The 18,366-nt window shown below is 47.5% G+C and overlaps 1 protein-coding gene across 2 annotated transcripts in view; it reads left to right on the top strand.

The window, feature by feature from the left end:
* Window positions 1–18,366, top strand: part of CSNK1G1 (casein kinase 1 gamma 1) — a 101,698-nt gene that overhangs the window by 63,737 nt on the left and 19,595 nt on the right. For both annotated transcript variants that reach the window (XM_040077089.2, XM_040077088.2), the window contains exons 6-8: window positions 9,504–9,655; window positions 15,041–15,275; window positions 17,552–17,637. In XM_040077089.2, the coding sequence (XP_039933023.1) occupies window positions 9,504–9,655; window positions 15,041–15,275; window positions 17,552–17,637 (473 nt within the window). The remainder of the gene's footprint in view (window positions 1–9,503; window positions 9,656–15,040; window positions 15,276–17,551; window positions 17,638–18,366) is intronic.

Genomic DNA, 18,366 nt, shown 5'->3' with positions numbered 1-18,366 from the left:
ATGGGTCAGGCTGGAGTTCTGAAGTTTTGTAATAATTTTTCTGTCCGAAAGTGCCAGTTTTCCTTTTAAAATTCCATTCCTACCCGCTCCTACTTGTCTCTCTTAAGGTGAAACAGAGATGATATCTGGAGGTAGGATCTGATTTAGCGCCTCTGAACTTCTGTTTGGCAGCAGGTTCTCCTGCGATTAGAGGGAGTGGGAGGTTTTCCCTCAGGCTGAAGGGACCGTGTGGGTAACACTTTCCTACTCATGTGAAAAATCCCTTTTTCCCTCCAGTCCTGCAGTAGTGATGGGATGGATGCATGCCAATCTCTTGGCTTGTTGTGGAGAGTTTACGTGCGTCTGATTCTTATCCATCGCTTTCTAGTTTGATGCTGCTGCAGGGGCAAACCTGCAAAAATCCACCCTCCCAGTGGGACCAGTATGAGTGCTGGGGGCCTGAGATGCACCCAGAGCTTTGCAGGCAGATCCCAGCACAGCTCTGGGATGACACAGAGGGCTGCGCCGTGCTGTGCTGCCAGAAATGGCACCCAATTGTCCCACCACAGTCGGGTGGGAATCTGACCTTCAGCTGCCTGAGCAGGGCCAAGCGTCGTCTTCCTCCTGAGCACCCGAAGGTATGTGTCTGATACCACCGTCTGCTTTATCCAGCTGGATCTGACCCACTGATCTGCCATCCCAGTTAAAAATGCTGTTGGATCCACGACAAACCCTGCCTGCTAAATGCCAGTTTTGCCTTACATCGCTGCGCCGTCCTGGTGGGACTGACTGCGGCCGCTGCTCAGCGCTGTGGCTGCAGCTGCGCCGCAGCTCAGGCTGTCAGACCTCCCTGATTGTCATCGTGGTCATGTCACCCCGAGGTGCAGCTGGGCAGGAAGCGGGGAAAAGCTCTGCCTCCAGCCAGCAGTCTCCTGTGGAGATGAGCTGAGGAAGAGCAGGGGTCACCAGGACTTGGTGTGATCAAACCAAAATGCTTCTCTGGGCAGCAGAGGAGCAATTCAGCACAGCCATTGTGCTGCTTTCGTGGCATTTTTCATCTGCCCAGAAGCAGACTCTTCCCTGGCGCTGCTTCTGGAGTTAAATTTGGGTGCTCCTGAGCAACAGAGAACTCTTGTCGTTGATTTTTCTTAAGATCATGTCTGTAAGGTCATTAACACACATCACTTCATGTGCAGAACGTGTTCCTGAGGGGCAGCTGCTCTCTGCTCCCTGTGACCAGGAACACCACCTGAGGGAATATTTGGAGCTGTGTTAGGGAGGTTTTAGGCTGGATATTGGGAAAAGGTTCTTCCCCCAGAGGGTGGTGGGGCACTGAACAGGCTCCCCAGGGAATGGTCACAGCCCCAAGGCTGCCACAGCTCTGGGACAACACTCTCAGGCACAGCGTGGGATTGTTGGGGTGTCCTGTGCAGGGACAGAAGTTGGACTCGTTGGTTCTTGTAAGTCCCTTCCCGCACAGGATATTCCATGATTCTATGAACTTGTTCTCAGAAGAGAAGAAAATTACCAAGGGCCCCATGATTTCTTCTCAACTTCTCTGTTACCTGGGTCAAATGAAATGGCCCAAACCTGCCACTTAACTCCCTCTCAGCAGGTAGGGCTGGGAGATTGCACAGCAAAGGAAAACTGATCAGGAATAATTTCCAATTTCTCATGGGAATTTTTTTTTGGTGGGGGGCGGGGGGGGGGGGGAGGGGGGCAGGGAGTGTGGGAGGAGGGGAATTTGGGTTTTTGTTGGTTTCTTTCTTTTTGGTTGCATTTCTGTTAGTGCTCTTAAGCAGCAGAACCCAGTTGGCCGCACAGTTGTACTCTGGCAGGGCTCACGTGACCTGCAGTGGAGCAGAATCAAAGAATAGTTTAGGTTGGAAAAGAAGCCCTCTGAAACCATCCAACCACACCTCAGTGCTGACAAGGCCACCCTGAACCCCTGTCCCCAAGTGCCACATCCCCGTGGCTATTAAATCCCTTCAGGAATGTTATTGAGTGGCTCCACCACTGCCCTGGGCAGCTATTACAATGGTTTTCTTTCATCCTTGTCCTTGTATTGCAGGTATGTGGGAAAAGGTAATAAGGATAGAACTTAAGCTAGAACTTCCTTGGGTTGTTTAAAATAACTCTTCTAAAATTATTTACTGGTTTTATCCTTCTCTTAAGGTGTTTTCCTGTGTTCCAGCTGCCATCATCACTGGAGCAAGACGTTCTGTTGGATATAAAATCCAACAGTAACGTGGAGATTTGAATACAGTTGTTTCCCCCAAGCCCTAGAAATGTGACTTCAGTCTTTTGAAATTTGCCAAAAAAGCAATTCATTGTGCTGTGCTTTATTCTTTCCTATTTGTCAAGAATTGAAACAATTTCACTAGACTAATTTAGTTGTTAGAACTAAAAAACTGCCTGTGAATGGGTGTTTCTGGGTAAATTTCCCAGATTTTGAAAGTTTTCGTGCATTTGACCTTTTCAGATAGGGCTGATTCTCCTCCCAATCTCTTTTTATCTTTATGGATACAAGTGAATGTCTCCTTGGTACCCCCTCTTCAAGTGCTTCTAGCTTTGTGGATGTGAAGAGTTGTTTAATAAAGTGAAGCCATGATGTCAGGAAACCACCTTGTACCGCTCAAGGAAGATGAAATGCCACCCTGTTCTAGTAACAGAGCGATCCTGAGATTTGTTTTTCTGCAGTTGAAGTAAAAATCAAATTGTTTGGATTTTTACCAGCAGCAAGAACAAATATGTTCTTCCTTCTGTCCTTCCCCGGTCTGTTTTTCTGCTGTTCCTTTTCCCGTACCTTTTCTTTTTGTCGATTCAAATACTACCAAAATGAAACAAAACACAGCAGGGATTAAATACATCCTGCATATCCTGAGATAAGCTGGAGTGAGGCTGGAGTCTTTGAGTCCACATGGAACTCCTTGGAGATGGCAGCAGCTCTGTTTCCTCACAGCTCATAGGGATTTGTTTCACCATTATGTGCCTAGTGTCGTCTCTTCCCACGAGAAGCTCAGCTTTCTCTGCCATCATCAGGGGAGGAGGTGTTGATCCAACACCTTCCTGTGGCTTCCCCATCCCTGGAAGTGTCCAAGGCCAGGTTGGATGGGTCTTGGAGCAACCTGGTCTACAGGAAGGTGTCCCTGCCCATGGCAGCTTTGAGCTCTTCCAGCTTCTGATGTTCTCTCTCAAACATCCTTTTTCTCTTGGGTTCAGAGAGCGTTTGAACTGCACCTTTAGCATAACCATGGCCTTGCTCTGCCTCTCCTCCTCCTCACCCAACAATGGGCTAAAGCAGAGTCGTGCTGCAGAAATTCCTGCTAGTCAGTGGTGCAAGAGCATTCAGCATTTGCTAGGAGAAATGATTTATTGCCCAGACAAAGCAGGGAAAAGATGCTGTGAGAAGCTGGCAGCAGAGAGCCGAGTGTCTGGCAGCAGCTGGAGCCAATGGAGCAGGAGGGTGTTTGGGGACAGGAGATGTGCAAGGGGCTCTGGACAGCTCTGGCTGCTCTTCACCCTGTTCAGGTGAGTGAGAAGGAACTAAAGGTAAATTCTCAAACCACAGTACCAGAGCTCAAGAGACAAGGAAATTATCCAGGAGCTTTACACGCTGGAAGCACTCATGGCACATTCATCTCTGTGGATCACTGTCGGAGCTGCCCCAGAGCCGGCCGTCCTCCGGCCCCTCCAACCCCACTTCTCCATATCGATGCTCCTGTGTGCAGCTGTGGCATCAGATCACTATTTTTGGATTCTTACCCTAATCTTATGCCAGTTCAAGGTTTGTGAAGCCTAGGAGTGGTTGGTGAGATTGTGTCAGACCTTTTCCACCACCTCTTTTTCCACCTGCAGGTGAGCTGGTGCTGGAGTTACAAATGGCATTTTCTGCTTGTTTTCCTTCACATGTCACTCTCTGTTTCTCAAACAAGAGAAAACATTCTCAGTCACCCAAAATCTCTGTCCTTCCCTAAGCTCCTCCAGGCAAGCCTGAAGGGGAAGGACTGTGTTAGGAAGCTTTTTCAGCTGTACTTTGAAGGAAGATATCTTGGAAAGGCATCCAATCAAATATATAAAAGACCCTTAGGACAAGGTTATTTCCAGTAACCAGCCCAATCTCAACTTTTCTCCCATCTTTCTATTTTTGAAGCAAACTATTCCAAAATCTGAAGGGCAGGATGAGTCTTTTTACTTCCAGCTCACAGAAATAACCTGTTAACTAACATGCTCAGGTAGATTTACATTGGACATATTTGAAGAGGTTAAAAGCTGAGATCTTGGCCGAGTCGATGTTGATCACAAATCTTCTCTTTCAGCCAGGATTTTATTCCGATTTGAAAATTAAGAGAAGGGTAGATCCTCATTAGTGTAATCAGCTTAAATGGGTTGACTACTCTAAAGCAATTTGTTTAATTTGTTTGGAACATGTTTAATTTTAGCTATAGATACACAGCCCTCTCACAGTTGCTATTTATGGTGTTCATCGTGTAATTTATGGCGTTCTGTGAAAAATTTTTGTAAAAATAAACTTTCAGCTCTGAATGAGAATTTTGTGACAATCTACGGCCCATTCATCAGAGCTTCTTTAAAACCACCCAGAACTTTGTGTGCACTGATGCTTCTGGTGTGTGTCTGCATCTCTTTCTGTGAGAAGGGGTTCTTGCTGCCCACACAGAGCGTGGGTTTGCATCAAGCATCAGCCCTTTGCTGGGCCTTGGATGGCTCCCCCCCCACTCTGTCTTTGGGTGTGGAATTTGGGGTTCTTCAGCAGTGTCTCCCCTCTGCAAGAAAGCTCAGTGTCAAAACCTGCATAAAGAGAGGATCTGAATTCTTCTTCAATTCTTGAAATTGTAGAAGTCAGCTTCTCTATTTGGCTACACCTCATTGAAGGGCAGTGGAAAACAACTTCCCATGGGAGCAAAAACCATGGGTGGGTCAGAAACCAGCGATATTGATCACAAGCTCTGGGTGTTTCCTGGTGATTTGCTGTATGGAGATGTGGCACTTGTCCTTCCATTGATGTAGAGGCCACGTGCAGTTTCCTGCACTCGCTCCCTCATTCCTCCTTGGGTGTATTTTACTTGCTGTTGATGAGGTTTATTCAGAACCTCTCATGATGCTCACACAGAGCCCCAGGCTAGGTGCTCTTCCAGAGCAGGTGGGTTCTGCTTCCTGTGCCTTCCATGTAGGGCAGGTGCTGCAAACTCTGGTTTCCCTCGGGCATAACCTTAGATTGGCATCTCTACCCATCACCGTTTCGTAACCAGTCCTGGAAATGGCTTTGGAATGTCTGTGTGCCTGAACTAATGTGGTTTTTTGGAGTATGTTGGATGTCTGAGGAGTTTTGTGGCCATTAGTCATGCTGCAGAAACATATGGCAGCAAGATAACATTACTCGAATCATTCAGGACACTTGATCATGTGATGGAAGTTTCTGAAAGGTGACCTGGGTGTTAATCCGGCTCAGACGAAGCTCTCTGGAAGAGCAGTGATTCTGCTCTTCGTTACTGTTCCCGTTCTTGTGTTCAAGCTCAAGCTGAGTGTTTTTTGGGTTGATCCAACATACTGCTCATCCACAGAGCTGGAGGAAGGATGGGAAAATCCCTTTTGGTGGCAGCCCGGGAGCAGTGAGAGTTCAGCATCCCCAGAAAGCCAAGGCCAGTCTTGGGAGTGTGGGGGAATCAAAGTCTTGAGTTTTTGGCTTTGATGTCTGCGTTTGCTCTCATTCCAGCAGTGATGCTTTAATCTACAAAACGCTGTGCTAGGTTTTCGCTGTGCTCAGCTTGAATTTCTTCCAAGACATCGCTCTGCTGAAATAGCAGAATTTGCCTGTGGATTCCAGTGCGGCAATCAGTCTGTGTTTATTGGGGTGATAAACCTCCTGTGAGAGTGAGGGTGGAGTGGGGCCTTTTCTATGTAGCTGAGCCAAATCACTCAGCAGCAAGACCAAAGCCGTTAAGCAAATTGAGATGATTTCTGCTTGCAGCAGTCTCTGCTATAATAAACTGATTTTCCTCCAAAGGAGAACCTGCCTGTATTTTCTTCCCTTAGTGTACTGCTCTTGTTTGATACCATGGAGAAATTCCTAGTTCTGATGTGATTTCATGCATTAATTGCATTAAACAGATCATGGTTTGTACTTCAAATGTTGAATTGTACCTTTGAATCCTCAGTATGAGACTCTGCTCTGCTGGTGGCTTTTCATCCCACAGTCTCTGAACTCAGAGCTGCTCACCTACAGCATGACGCCGTGGCTTTGTGTGACCTTTCCAGTCCTCTCCCAATGTGATTACTCTCCATTAAAAACCTCAACTCCAACTGCCCAGGCAAAAAAAGTCCTTTTTCCTCCATCAGTCTCTTTAGTTGGCAACATCCTTCTTAAGTATTTACGGATCTGCTGGTGATATATATGGAGTTCCTGTGGTTCACTGTGACAATGGACTTGGCACCAGGACACAATGCTTTTTGCTGAAAGAGGGCCAAGCTATGTCATAAATTATGCAGATGGGCTGTGACAAAATCAAATTTTATGCAGATTTTCTTAGGCTGACCCTTTTTACTGTTCAGAATGGCTCTGGAGCTGCCTGTATCTCAAGTTTCATCCAGCCTTATCTGCCAACGCACCCTTTAATTTCTGCGTTCAGTTCATCTTTAGAGCTTTTCCTCTTCCCAGAAGGATGGTGAACGTTGAGTTTGAGTGAACTGAGGATGTGTTGCTCCAAGTCCTTCCCAACTTTATTTCCGTAACTAGTGTGAATCTGGGGATCCTTGGCTTGGACTGGGAGCTCCACAGGGCTCATCAGCGATGCTCCTTTGACCCAGGACACAGCGGTGCAGCCTGGCTCTGGAATTCAGAGAGATGTCACAGCAGCTTTCTCCTGGCAAAGGCAAGAGGGAAGTCCCTGACTGCAGAGCTGGCAGTCAGGGAAAACCCTCAGGGAAGAATCATTCCCTAAAAATTCACCTGAAGCCAATGATGTCTCCTGTATTCTGATATTTAGGATGCTTTTTTAATGTTCTTCACGAAGGCCTCACCTTGTCAGAGCTCCCACAGAAAGCAGAGCCTTCCTGAGGGTTTAAGACCAAAAGGATCCTCCAGGGTCTTGGCTATAAGCTCTGAGTAGGTAAAGCTGAAGGAATTGGGGTCCCAGAGAGCATAAGTAGTGTTGCTTCCTTCCCTACGTGGAATGCCCACCTTTTGGGCCTTGCAGCAATCTATCTTCCTGGTTCTTATGCCCAGGAAATTCATTTTAATTGCAGTGCTTGCTCCTTACTGTGTGAGGCTGTAAATGTTCTCATCTTCCACTGGTCTGGGAACAGGATCCTTCACCTTCCTTAAGAGCTTTTTTGCAATTTCAATCTCCTGCATACCTTAGTTAGCAGAGTCCTGATCCTAATTCCTTCCTCAGTTCCACTATTTGAGACTTGTAGAAATTGTGTTAGAAGTACTCATTGTCTGTCTGTATCTAGAATCTATAATTGGCTCAGGTTTAAACTTTGCATTAAGTATTCTGTTGTTCTCTTATTCTCTATTATTATTCTATTATTCTCTAAAAAATAGAGATGCCGATCTTGGTGTTAGAGGGGACTTTGTAGGTAAGTCCTCATCAGACTTTACTGAAAACCCAATGGCTCACCATGAGTCACTTCAACAGCTGTTGCAATTATTCCAGCCTTCAGCACTAAGCTGATGACATTAAATTGCCATTTGTGTTGATTTGGGGATATTTGAAAGCATCTTGGAGCTGCCTGGATCATATCCCATCATTGTCTGGCTTTCTGAATTGTTTCTGCATCAAACCATCCTGTCTTCCTAGAGGGTTTAATGACTCTTACTGCTTCCTAAAGCATGGAGCTCTGTTCGGAGCAGCAGCCTCCCAAACCCTTGTTGGGTCAATGTTTCACATAGGACAGAAAACACTGGTTAGACAGGGAATTCCTGCAATACTCTGTAATATCCCGTTAATGCATCCTGATGACAGATTCCCTGAGCATGTGAATTAATGAGATTAAAACCCTCCTCGGGTAATCTTTGTCGAACTGCGTTTTGTTCTTTTGGAGCAGTACTTGGGAGCACAAGTTGTGTGGTATTTAAGCTTTAGTGATCTCAGTGCTGCCTTTGTTACGTTGTTGGCCATTTGCAGAGTTCCCAGGGCCGTAGGGGTGGATTAAGGGGGCTTCCCTAAATCTGGAGTAGGACATGCACTTGTGTGGCTGCCACGCTCCAGCCTGAAATGTTTCACTGCCTGAGCACCTCACAGAACTGACACAAACCTGTGCCCCTAATTAGTTGAGTGTTTTGCTATATCTAACATTGATCACGGGTGTGTGCCTGCACTGGTTTTAAACGCGCAATAAAATTAATAATCCCAGTGCTTTCAGGTCCCATGCACTGTAATTTATGGATCTCTGTGGGAAAAGAGGCTGCACACATAGCAGTGCTCCCCATGCTCAGCTTTTACGCTGAATAGCAGGACACCATGTCTTTGGGCATTCAAGCAAATATTTTGCTTTGACATAAGACACAGCCCTGTATTTCAAAACAAAACCTTTCTGTTGTGTTTTAGAGCTGCTTATGAGGTGTAGACTGGAAATACATAGATATTTAAATGTCACCCATCTTGGTGCTGACACTGGGACGCCGAGTGCCGGTGCAGGTGCTGATTAGCAAAATGAGTAGTTGGGCCTGCACTGAATTCCTCCTGTATGGGCTGCTGTGGTTTCCTTCTTGACTCAAAGGTAATTCCAGGAGTGCTGGAATGAGTCTTCCAACATTAAGGCTGGTTTTTTCCCCTTTCAGAAAGCTGATCCACCCAAAAACCCCTGCCAGCTGAGTATCAACACTGTACTCCTACAGAGCAGTCTGTTGGGTGGGAAGATGGGCTCTGGCTCCTACCAGTTTGATGTTGATGGTTGTGTGTGTGCACATATGCTAATGACCACGATTACGTATTTTTGTGTGGTGATTGATCAAAATTTAAAAGAAAAGGGTTTTTTTTTCCTTTTTACTGAATGTAAATTTTGTGTAAGGTTGTGCTGGAAAGGCAGGGTCTGGGTGTTATCTTTGGTGACAAAGCAGCCCTTTTTTAGCCATGCTTCATTTTCTCCAAGGACTGTCATCTTCCTAATTGCTCCAACAAGTGCCAGCCCACATCTGGGGCTGTTGTCTGCCTGGAGTTTCGTGGCTGTTGTCTGCCTGGAGTTTCGTGGAACACGGGGAACATGTCTTGTTCTCTAAATCCAAGCCTTTAAGCTGCCAAAGCTCGATGCTTTCAGGTGGTCTTGTTAATTGCTCTGAAATCCATTTGTCTGTCCAAGGGTGTAGCTGAGCAGAGCCTGCACTGGTTTGGCCTTTGGTTCAGTCGCAGTTTGTGCTGGGACTTATTTCCATGCTGGGCAGCATCAGAGAGAATACTCAAGGAGTGAGGCTAAAACTCTGCCTAATGAAAGGTGTGCACGCAGGGGGAGGGGAATTAACTTTGTCCCATTGACAGATCCCAGTTCTTTTCCTGTTCTTCCAGCTGAAGGGCTCCCCCAGGTGTATTACTTTGGACCGTGTGGAAAATACAACGCCATGGTATTGGAGCTGCTTGGTCCGAGCTTGGAAGATCTGTTTGACCTCTGTGACAGGACGTTCACTCTGAAGACGGTGTTAATGATCGCCATTCAGCTGGTGAGTGATGGGCAGGGCCCTGCCCTGGGGTCTCCTTGGCTGTTCCATCCAGCCTAGGGTCGGCACAGTGCAAGGTGCTGAGAGAATCTTCTTCCATCACAGAATCACCGGGTGGTTTGAGTTCGAAGGACTCTTCAAAGATCCAATCCCACCCTCCCTGCTGTGGGCAGGGACACCCTCTACTACACTAGGGTGTTCCAAGCCCTGTTCAACCTGACCTTGAACGTTTCCAGGCGTGAGGCAGCCACAACTTCTCTGGTAAACCTGTGCCAGGGCCTCACCGCCCTCACATTCTTCCCAGTATCCCATCTAAGCCTGTGTTCTGGCAGAAGGAAGCAATTGCCCCTTGCTCTGTCCCTCCAGTCCCTTGTCCAAGGTCCTTCTCCATTTTTCTTATAAAAGAAAACTTCTCAGGGGTGAGAAGGACTCTGCCTGTGAAGGAAAGGTCAAATTATGCTTAGGAGAAGCTGGCTCCCTGCACAGCAGAACCAGTGAAGCTGGATTCCTATGGACTTGCGTCCCACGTTCCCTACATGCCCCTGCCCTGGTACCTGCCCCAGCTCCCTCCCTCTCTTTGGACATCCCAGGAACATCTCATTTCTCACCTGCTCCGTGGGACACACAGAGCACAGCACCCTCCCACACTCCTACCAGTTCTACTGGTTTGGTGCTTCTGGGCTGCCCATAGGCTGAAACCTCACAGGGCAGTGGGAGCTGAGCCCTCCTTAGCCAAAATACCAGCATTTGAGGGCTCTGCCTTGATCAAATTTGGTCAAAAATTTGGTCAATCAAATGGGTCCAAGTGACTGACACTTGGAATATAATAGTTCTATGGGCGACATCACTGAGCCATTAATGTTCCTGAAAAGGAAAGCAAATCAAGTTGGAAGGGATCCAGGCTTGGATTTGGATCTGTGTTAAAAGTGAACAACGTGAAAGCTGAACATACTAAATGTGAGGCAGAATCTTCCAGCCAGTCAGTTTGTCTTTTTTGGTTTTCAGACTGGTTTGCGGATTCCCAAGCATCCAAATATCTGCAGATACCCAGATCTTGGATAGCTGCACCTTGGGATCACCCAGATACTCCACAGCAGAGTTGGGATTGTATATTCACATTAAAAGCTCCACACACAGAAGCATGGTAGGGAAGACTAGGTGTAAAGGATGAGGAACACAGTCCTTTCCAGATAAACTGAAGCTTGTCTCAGCAGAATCTCAAATGGAAAACCGAGGTCAGAACTGCAGAACTTTGAACAGCACATGCCTGGTACTGAGGCCTCCCACAGCAGAGCAGTAAAGTTCCCCTGGTTTTGAATGTTTCTTTATCAATGGAAAACCAGTTTATTGTATTGGCTTTGATTAAATCAAGTGGCAACAGCTGGCAAAGCCTCAGATACGGCTTGTGTGACCTTTGGAGGGAAAATATAAAGATGTAAATTCATTCCCAGGAGACTGCTGGGGAAATCAGGACTGTCACAGCCATGGCTGCTGCCTACATGAGTTGCCAGCTTGGAGTGCTCACATTTAAGGAGGCTGATCCAGCATCCTCAGGTGTGCCCCATCACAGGGGGGAAGTGTTTTCCAAAGGGGCTGGCACTTACTGCTCAAGTGAAATGAAAACCCTTTGCTCCAGCCACAAGGCTTTAGGGGAAATAGTGCTTCTCCCACACTAAATGATTGCAGTCGTTGTGTCACGCTCCAGTGTGAGACACATCAGAAAGGCAAGCTGGACTCCCAAACTCCTTGGGTTCACATCCACTAATTAAGTTTTGTTCTTGCTTCTGACCAGCCGTGCCTGCCTAAGCTGCTGTAATTCTAACCATGGGCAGCCTGATTTTTCTCCTCATACTTAGGATGATCCCCATGTTTGTAGGAGCATCCAGTCAGTCCTGTGGTCAATTTTTAACCAGAGACATCATGTCAAGTTATATTTTAATACATATTTCTGCTTGGCTGGTGTGAATGAGCTTGACAGGTTGCAGCATCACAGGACTGGGGGTGGATCCTTTACAGATGTTAGAAGAAAGAGGAGTTTCTCTAGGAAAAACACGGGCAGTGTCTCTTAAGAAGTGCCACGTGGGATTACAGGAGAATTCAAACATAATTTTACTATGGAAGAGGAAGAGAGAGGGAGACTCTCCTGGCTGAGGGCGAGAGATGGGATGACAATGAGTCTTCAAGAAAGACAGCATGTTAGGGAATTGTTCAGACTCAAACTGCTTCCTCCATACTCCACATGCAGCTGAAGACATGATCAGATCCACTGGGTGAAGCTCCTGTACAAAACCAAGCCTGGCAATTAAAATGTGGTCACTATGTCAGCACCTACAGCCCATAAATCGGGGGAGAATATTTTTTTTTTAATTCAGGCTTCTATTTTTCACTCTTGGCCAGGTCCAGCCTGTATGATGCTCACTGACAGTTTACAATAAGCTCTGTTGTGCCACCAGGCACTGGAAAAACACTCTAGATGTGATCTGGACCAAGCTGTGACAAGATGTTTTACTACCAGTGACCATCAAAATTGTCTCTGAACAAGATTAATTTCATTCTCTGCTGATCTAATCTATATTTAAGCAGGTGATGTGTGGAAGAAGGGCTCAGATTTATCAGGAAGGTCTAGAGGTGGAACTGCTGTCAAGATCAGCCTGTTAAGAGTTACCTTTCTGGGAGAAGAGGGTTTGTTACACTTGCTGCCTTGGCAGGAGGAAGGCAAATGAAAGCACGGGTTCCTTTGGCACCTGCTAAATGTCACAATATCCTCATTTCTGCGCTGCAGCACAGGGGTCCTGCTGTGTGCCAAGGGATTCTTCCCCCTCCTAAGGGTTTCTCTGACATCTGAAATGGAGATTTATTGCTCCAAGGATGGACTCAGCCAGCCGTGGCCATGGAAATCCCTCTGTAATTCACAGTCTTCCATCTACCCCAGTGCTCCCGTGCTTGCTGTTTTTCCAGTGTTAGAGCAATTCCAAGTTAGTCCCAGTTCCTCGAGTGATTTTTCTGCCCCCGAAAGAATGAATTCAGAGTGTTTGAGCCTGTAATTCAAACCCAAAGGAGTAGAGGAGTAGGCACTGCACCTCTGCATCCAGCGCATTTCTGGAGCAGGAGCTCCATTTCTCTGCTTCAGCCATGCCATGGGTTTGATGCCGAGGTTGTGCCGCAGCATTGCTGCTTGTGTGTGCTCAGGCAGAGTCTGGAAGGGAGATGCAGCCCAGACACTCCACATCACAGCAGCCACGAGCAGGGAGAGTGTCTTGTCAGTGTGAATAAAGCATGGAAGCTACTCCAGGAAACATCTTTGGACTCAGGGAGTGTCTTTCAGCTGCCATGGCTGAGCAAAGCTCTCCAGCATGAAGCATCCTGGCAGGTGGAAATAAAGAAGGAATATGAAAGACCCCACAGCAGCTGTGTGTGTGTGGTGGAAGTTAAAAAAGGCAGGTGGGAGGAAAAAAGGAAGGAAAGTAACTACCCTTGAGTGCTGCTGGAGCATATTGGCTCATCTGACACCTCAGCTGTCCAGGTTGTTGTCCTGCCTGCTGCAACTTGCCGAGAGTTTTTAAAGAAGAAAAAAATGGGCCCTTTTTTCAGGCTCTCTAATTGCTGTTGGGATTTCAAAAACTGAGCTGCTCTGCTAGCAGGAACAAATCAAATGAGCCAGTCAGGCTCCGCTTGGAAGCTTGTTATGTGCAGAGAGGCAAGGAAGCTCTTTGTTCCACTTTCAAGGGTTGCATCTTCATTTGAATTGCCTCCCAACGTGGCTTTTTGTCTCACAACCTGCTGCTGTGTCCTGTAGGTGATTCAAAGTGTGAAGAATGACTGAAGAGCATCTGCTCTGCTCTGCACCAGCCTGTAATTGATTGGAAATAATGGCTGTTAGCCGTGAAACCCATTTTCTCGGCACATTGGAATCAATCACTGCATCGAGGGGAGGGAGCAGCAGGCAGCACGTGCTGTTCCCTTCTTTGAAGAGTCTTTGAGCAAATTCTGCGTTTTAAGCCTGACTCACCTGCAGCAATTTTTTTCCTGTCTGCTGCCCTCTGTGTACAGCTGTTTATTTTATAAGGAGGGCTGACCCCTCCTGCCTGCCACCTCTTTCCAAGAGGTGGAAATGCAGCATTTTCCTTTAAAATAAGGTGCTTGGTAAGGGCCTGGAAGGGTGATGGAGGATCAGATGCATGTAGACTTTCAAAACCAGGTGTGGGTCCAAGATCTGTAAAGAGAAGAGTGGTCTTGGTTTGCCAGCTGGGAATGTGTCTGCATTCAGTGAGAAATGAAGGAGCAGTCAGGGTCTGGCAGGCCAATGGAGTGAGCAGGGGGTTGGAAGGGCTGGTGGGGTGTCCCTGCTGCTCGGCTGGGGGAGAGCCGGCTCAGTGACCTAGAGCCTGCAGATCTTTCCCACCAGAATCCAGCCGGTGGGGGTGACCAGCTGGTGGCCCTGGATGTCCCTCCCAGCGGTGTGGCAGTGACCTCTGGGGACTGAGGCTTGTTAGTGCAAAAGTGGGAGTTGGTGGAGCTTTGCAGATGTTTCGTAGCACTGCCGGCCCACAAACATCTGGGTCAATCCCAGTAGCCTTTCCAGAGAAGCATCTTGTTGAAGCCACTGTGCCCTCTGGCACGCAGGGCAGCTGCAGCCAGGACAGCCATAAATGGGGCTTCATGTGTGTTAGTTTGAAACGTAAAAAGGCAATTAAAGGTAATAAATGAAACTAAATTGAGAGTCATTTCCAGTTGGAATCATCTCCTAAGTACAGGACCCAAAGGAGAGCTGCTTGACAGCCTGTTCAGACATCACCTGCAATGTTTGCTTTCAAAAGCAATTTTAATGGTGAACTTCTGAATAAGGTGTGTTTTTAGATTCACTCCATCACCTCAGAAGTGGAGTTCCTGCCCCTTCACCTTCCCATTCAGTTGAACTTCCAGAAAAACATTCGTCAAAAGCTGAAAAATATTCCGGCTATTCCTAGTTGACAGCAATGAGATTAATTATTATTTTAGTCAGCTTTGAAGATCGTAAAGCTTCTGCCTGCCCAAAAAATCCCCCTCCATGAAGAATCTGGCATGTCTAAGACACCATATGGGTCGAGGGAGGAAGGTGGTAAGACAGAGCAACAGGGGAAGGCGGTGGGCAAGGGAAGAGCTCTTGGTAACCGGCTTAGTATGTTTAAAATCAATACAAAAAGGCTGCTGCAGCTCCCCGTGGCATCCTGCCAAGAGCTGCATCCCAGTGGTAACGCCTCAGAAACAGCCCTTGCCATTTCCGTGGGAATAAAGCAGGGAGCGCAGCATGATAGCCTTGGAAAGGAGGGGATGACAAATTCCTCTTCCAGCTCTGCTGGGAGCCGGAGCTCTGCTCACAAGTAACAAGTTTCCCTCGTCGTTTTGCAGATCTCTCGGATGGAGTACGTGCATTCCAAGAACCTCATCTACCGGGATGTGAAGCCGGAGAACTTCCTCATTGGCCGGCAGGGCAATAAGAAGGAGCACGTCATTCACATCATAGACTTTGGATTGGCCAAGGAGTACATTGACCCGGAAACCAAAAAACACATTCCCTACAGGGAGCACAAGAGTCTCACTGGAACAGCGAGATACATGTCCATCAACACACACCTTGGCAAAGGTTTGTCTGCGTGGGGGGAGCTTACAGAGTGTCCTTTAGCCTGGGAAAGCTCTCCGAGGTCATTGAGTCCAACAATTGACCAGCACTGCTGTGTTCACCATTAAACCATGTCCCCAAGTGTCACATTCACACATCTTTTGAACGCTTCCAGGCGTGGTGACTCCACCACTGCCCTGGGCAGCCTGTTCAATCCTTGACAACCCTTTCAGTGAATTATTTTCTCTAATACTCAACCTAAACTTTCCCTTGTGTTGCTTGAGGCTGTTTCCTCTTGCCCTGTCCCTTGTCCCCTGGGATCAGAGCCCAACCCTCCCCTGACTGCCCCCTCCTGTCAGGGAGTTGTGCAGAGGCAGAAGGTCCCCCCTGAGCCTCCTTTTCTCCAGTTTGAGCCCCCCCAGCACCTTCAGCTGCTCTTGGTGCTCCAGTCCCTTCCCTGGACACATTACAGCTCACCATTCGAATCCTGTAGACCTCTCATAGCATCTTGGCTCAGCTCTCTTGCGCCCTTGAAGCTATTTGCGAACCTCCCAATGCCGTTTACAGTTGTGTGGCTTTTTTTTCCTCCCTCTTTTGAGGAACAGAGCCAGCTGAAATGTTGGAAGCCTCATAATTACAGTTTTTATTAGGAACTAAATAAGTGGGAGCAGCCCTGCACTGATAAAAGACAAGCAGGCAGGCGGTGATTGCTGCACTGGATGATAGACAAATAGACTTTTATAGCACAGCACTGTCCCAATGCCTTCCAGTTCCAGGTGTTAGAGTTGGATGCTTCCTGACCTAGTAATTTGTTGAAGAAAATGAATGATTTAAATAACTTTAAACCCAGCTTTCATCTCCTCTCCTCGCTGCTTTCTTTCCTACCAGGAGATTACACTTCTGTGGCTGAAAGGCAAAAAAACCCCAACCTTATTAAATGTTTATATTCTCTTAAATTCATACAAGCAGTGAGATAATGGAATATTCTCTAGGAGGCCTCCTAGCATGTTGGCTCCCACTTGGAGAGCTCACTCTCTTTGGGGAGTGAGGAGGGATTAGCCTAGCTTCTAATTTTGGAAAGTGAGGAGTCAGGCAGGGATGGAGGGAATGGGAGGGTGCAGTGGGAGCAGGCTGGGAAGCTGCTGTGGTGGGTGATGTGGAGGGAAGATATGTTTGTGTTTGGAGTGCACCATGTGCCTTCCTTCGGACCCATTTCCCACAGGATTTCAGCTGGCACCATGGCTCATGCAGGGGAAGGGTCCAAATCAGCTCTGGGGGTGTATTTGAGGGGGCTGTCCCTGCCCAGAGGGGTTGTGAGGAGCTGATGCTTCGCTGGTGAGACCAGCCCAGGTGGAGTCAGTCCTTTCACATTTCACACTCAGGAGCCTGACTTAGGTTTTTCTGAGAGACGAGTGCACTCAACCATCTTCCTGGAAGTCCATCTGCATCACTGCACTGAATTACCCAGGGCATCCTCTTTTTTCCCCCTTTTAATCAGGATAACTGCAGAAACTGTTGTTTCAGTTCCCTTCTCCTGAGTGTTCCCACTCCCAGCATCTCCCATGGGCTAAGTGGCCACAGCATCATGGGCTGGATCTGCTCTGGATCTTGGAGCATGTTGTTTGGAGCAGGTGGGGTTCAGAGGAGGGGAGATCACACCAAATGAGTCCACGAGTTCAGTGAACCCAAGAATGCAGCACAGCCCAGCCCAGTGTTGCCTCTGTATCTGTTGTTCTCTTCTGTCCTCCCCTGGAGTTTTGGATACATTTTGGCAGCTTGTTTTTTCCTTTGTCTCCTTGCCCCTTTTCCCCCCTCCATTTATAATTATAAGATCTGCATGGCAGCAGCAGCAAGTGTTCCATGGCACTGGAAGGAGCTATTTTTGATCTGTTCTGATGAGCAGCAGAGACAATTGGGAAAGGGTTGGCACTCTGCGAGGGTAGATCCCTGCAGCTGGTTGTGAATATCCCGTTCCCATTTAGTCCAGAGGAAATGATCCAGCATCACATGGCAGGTCAGAGAGGAATTGTGGCACTGCTTTATTCCTCTGCAATTAAGAGTTGACCGTTCTGCCTCAGTGTGGGATGTGTCTTGTGCAGTTCTCATGTTATCTCATGGCTTCTGGCGGATTTTACACATTTTCTGGCTTTCTGAAACAGCTTCTGGTTTTGCACAAGATCTGAGCTGCAGACAGTGAGTGAACATCCCTGTGGTACCTTTATCTCAGATACAGGGGTGGCTGCTGCTGAGATCTCAGAGCTGTTTCTGCTTCTGCAGAAATAATTTGTCATCTCTTTTAGAGCAAAGTCGTCGAGACGACTTGGAAGCCCTTGGCCATATGTTCATGTATTTCCTCCGAGGCAGCCTGCCCTGGCAAGGATTGAAGGTAGGTTTGAACTTTAGATTTTGTCCTTTAAAACTTTGGCTAGTCTCTACCCAAAGGAGAATCCACTGGGGAAACGTTGGCCAAATCCAGTCAGAAACGCTGTCCTCTCCTTTGTGTGTCCTTGAAGCCTAACACTGAGGCATTAAGTTTAGCTGCAGGGAAGATTTTAAGGTAGAAATACAGTACCTGGCACTTCAGGTTGCCAAATCGGTACAATTTTAGAGAGAAGCTTGAACAGAGAGACTGGGACAGCAATGAGAGAGCTGTGATTGGAAGCTGCCCTGAACTGGAGCATGGCTGGGACACAGTGATTGTTTATGAAATTCCAGTTACGGCAACACAATCCCCCAGCTGCATCTGTGATCCGTGTTTATAATGGGAGCAGTTTGATGGGTTTAGATGCACAGATGGACTTCATCTTGAAAAACTGGTTTTCTGGCACAAGTATTGGACTTGGCTTCCCTCCAGAGACACTGGACACTCAGTGCTGGGGAGTTTATGAGATGCTGTGTACAATGTGGAGAGCTGCAAGTAATTGAGTTGCCGACTGCCGCCAACATCCATCAGCTGAGCTAACAAGGAGTAAGTCATTTGCTGGCTCCAGAGCTGTTGGAAGCTGCATCTTCACTTCTCCATCACCTCCCTGATGATGAAGCTACTGTGTTCAGCTTTGGAATTGAAGGGAGTGAAGGGACTGATCAGGTTAGGTTTATTTAGGAAGACAGGAGC

Source organism: Hirundo rustica, chromosome 13 (genome assembly GCF_015227805.2).
Source record: "Hirundo rustica isolate bHirRus1 chromosome 13, bHirRus1.pri.v3, whole genome shotgun sequence".
NCBI classification, from domain to species: domain Eukaryota; kingdom Metazoa; phylum Chordata; class Aves; order Passeriformes; family Hirundinidae; genus Hirundo; species Hirundo rustica.
This window is presented reverse-complemented; position numbering and strand designations above follow the sequence as displayed.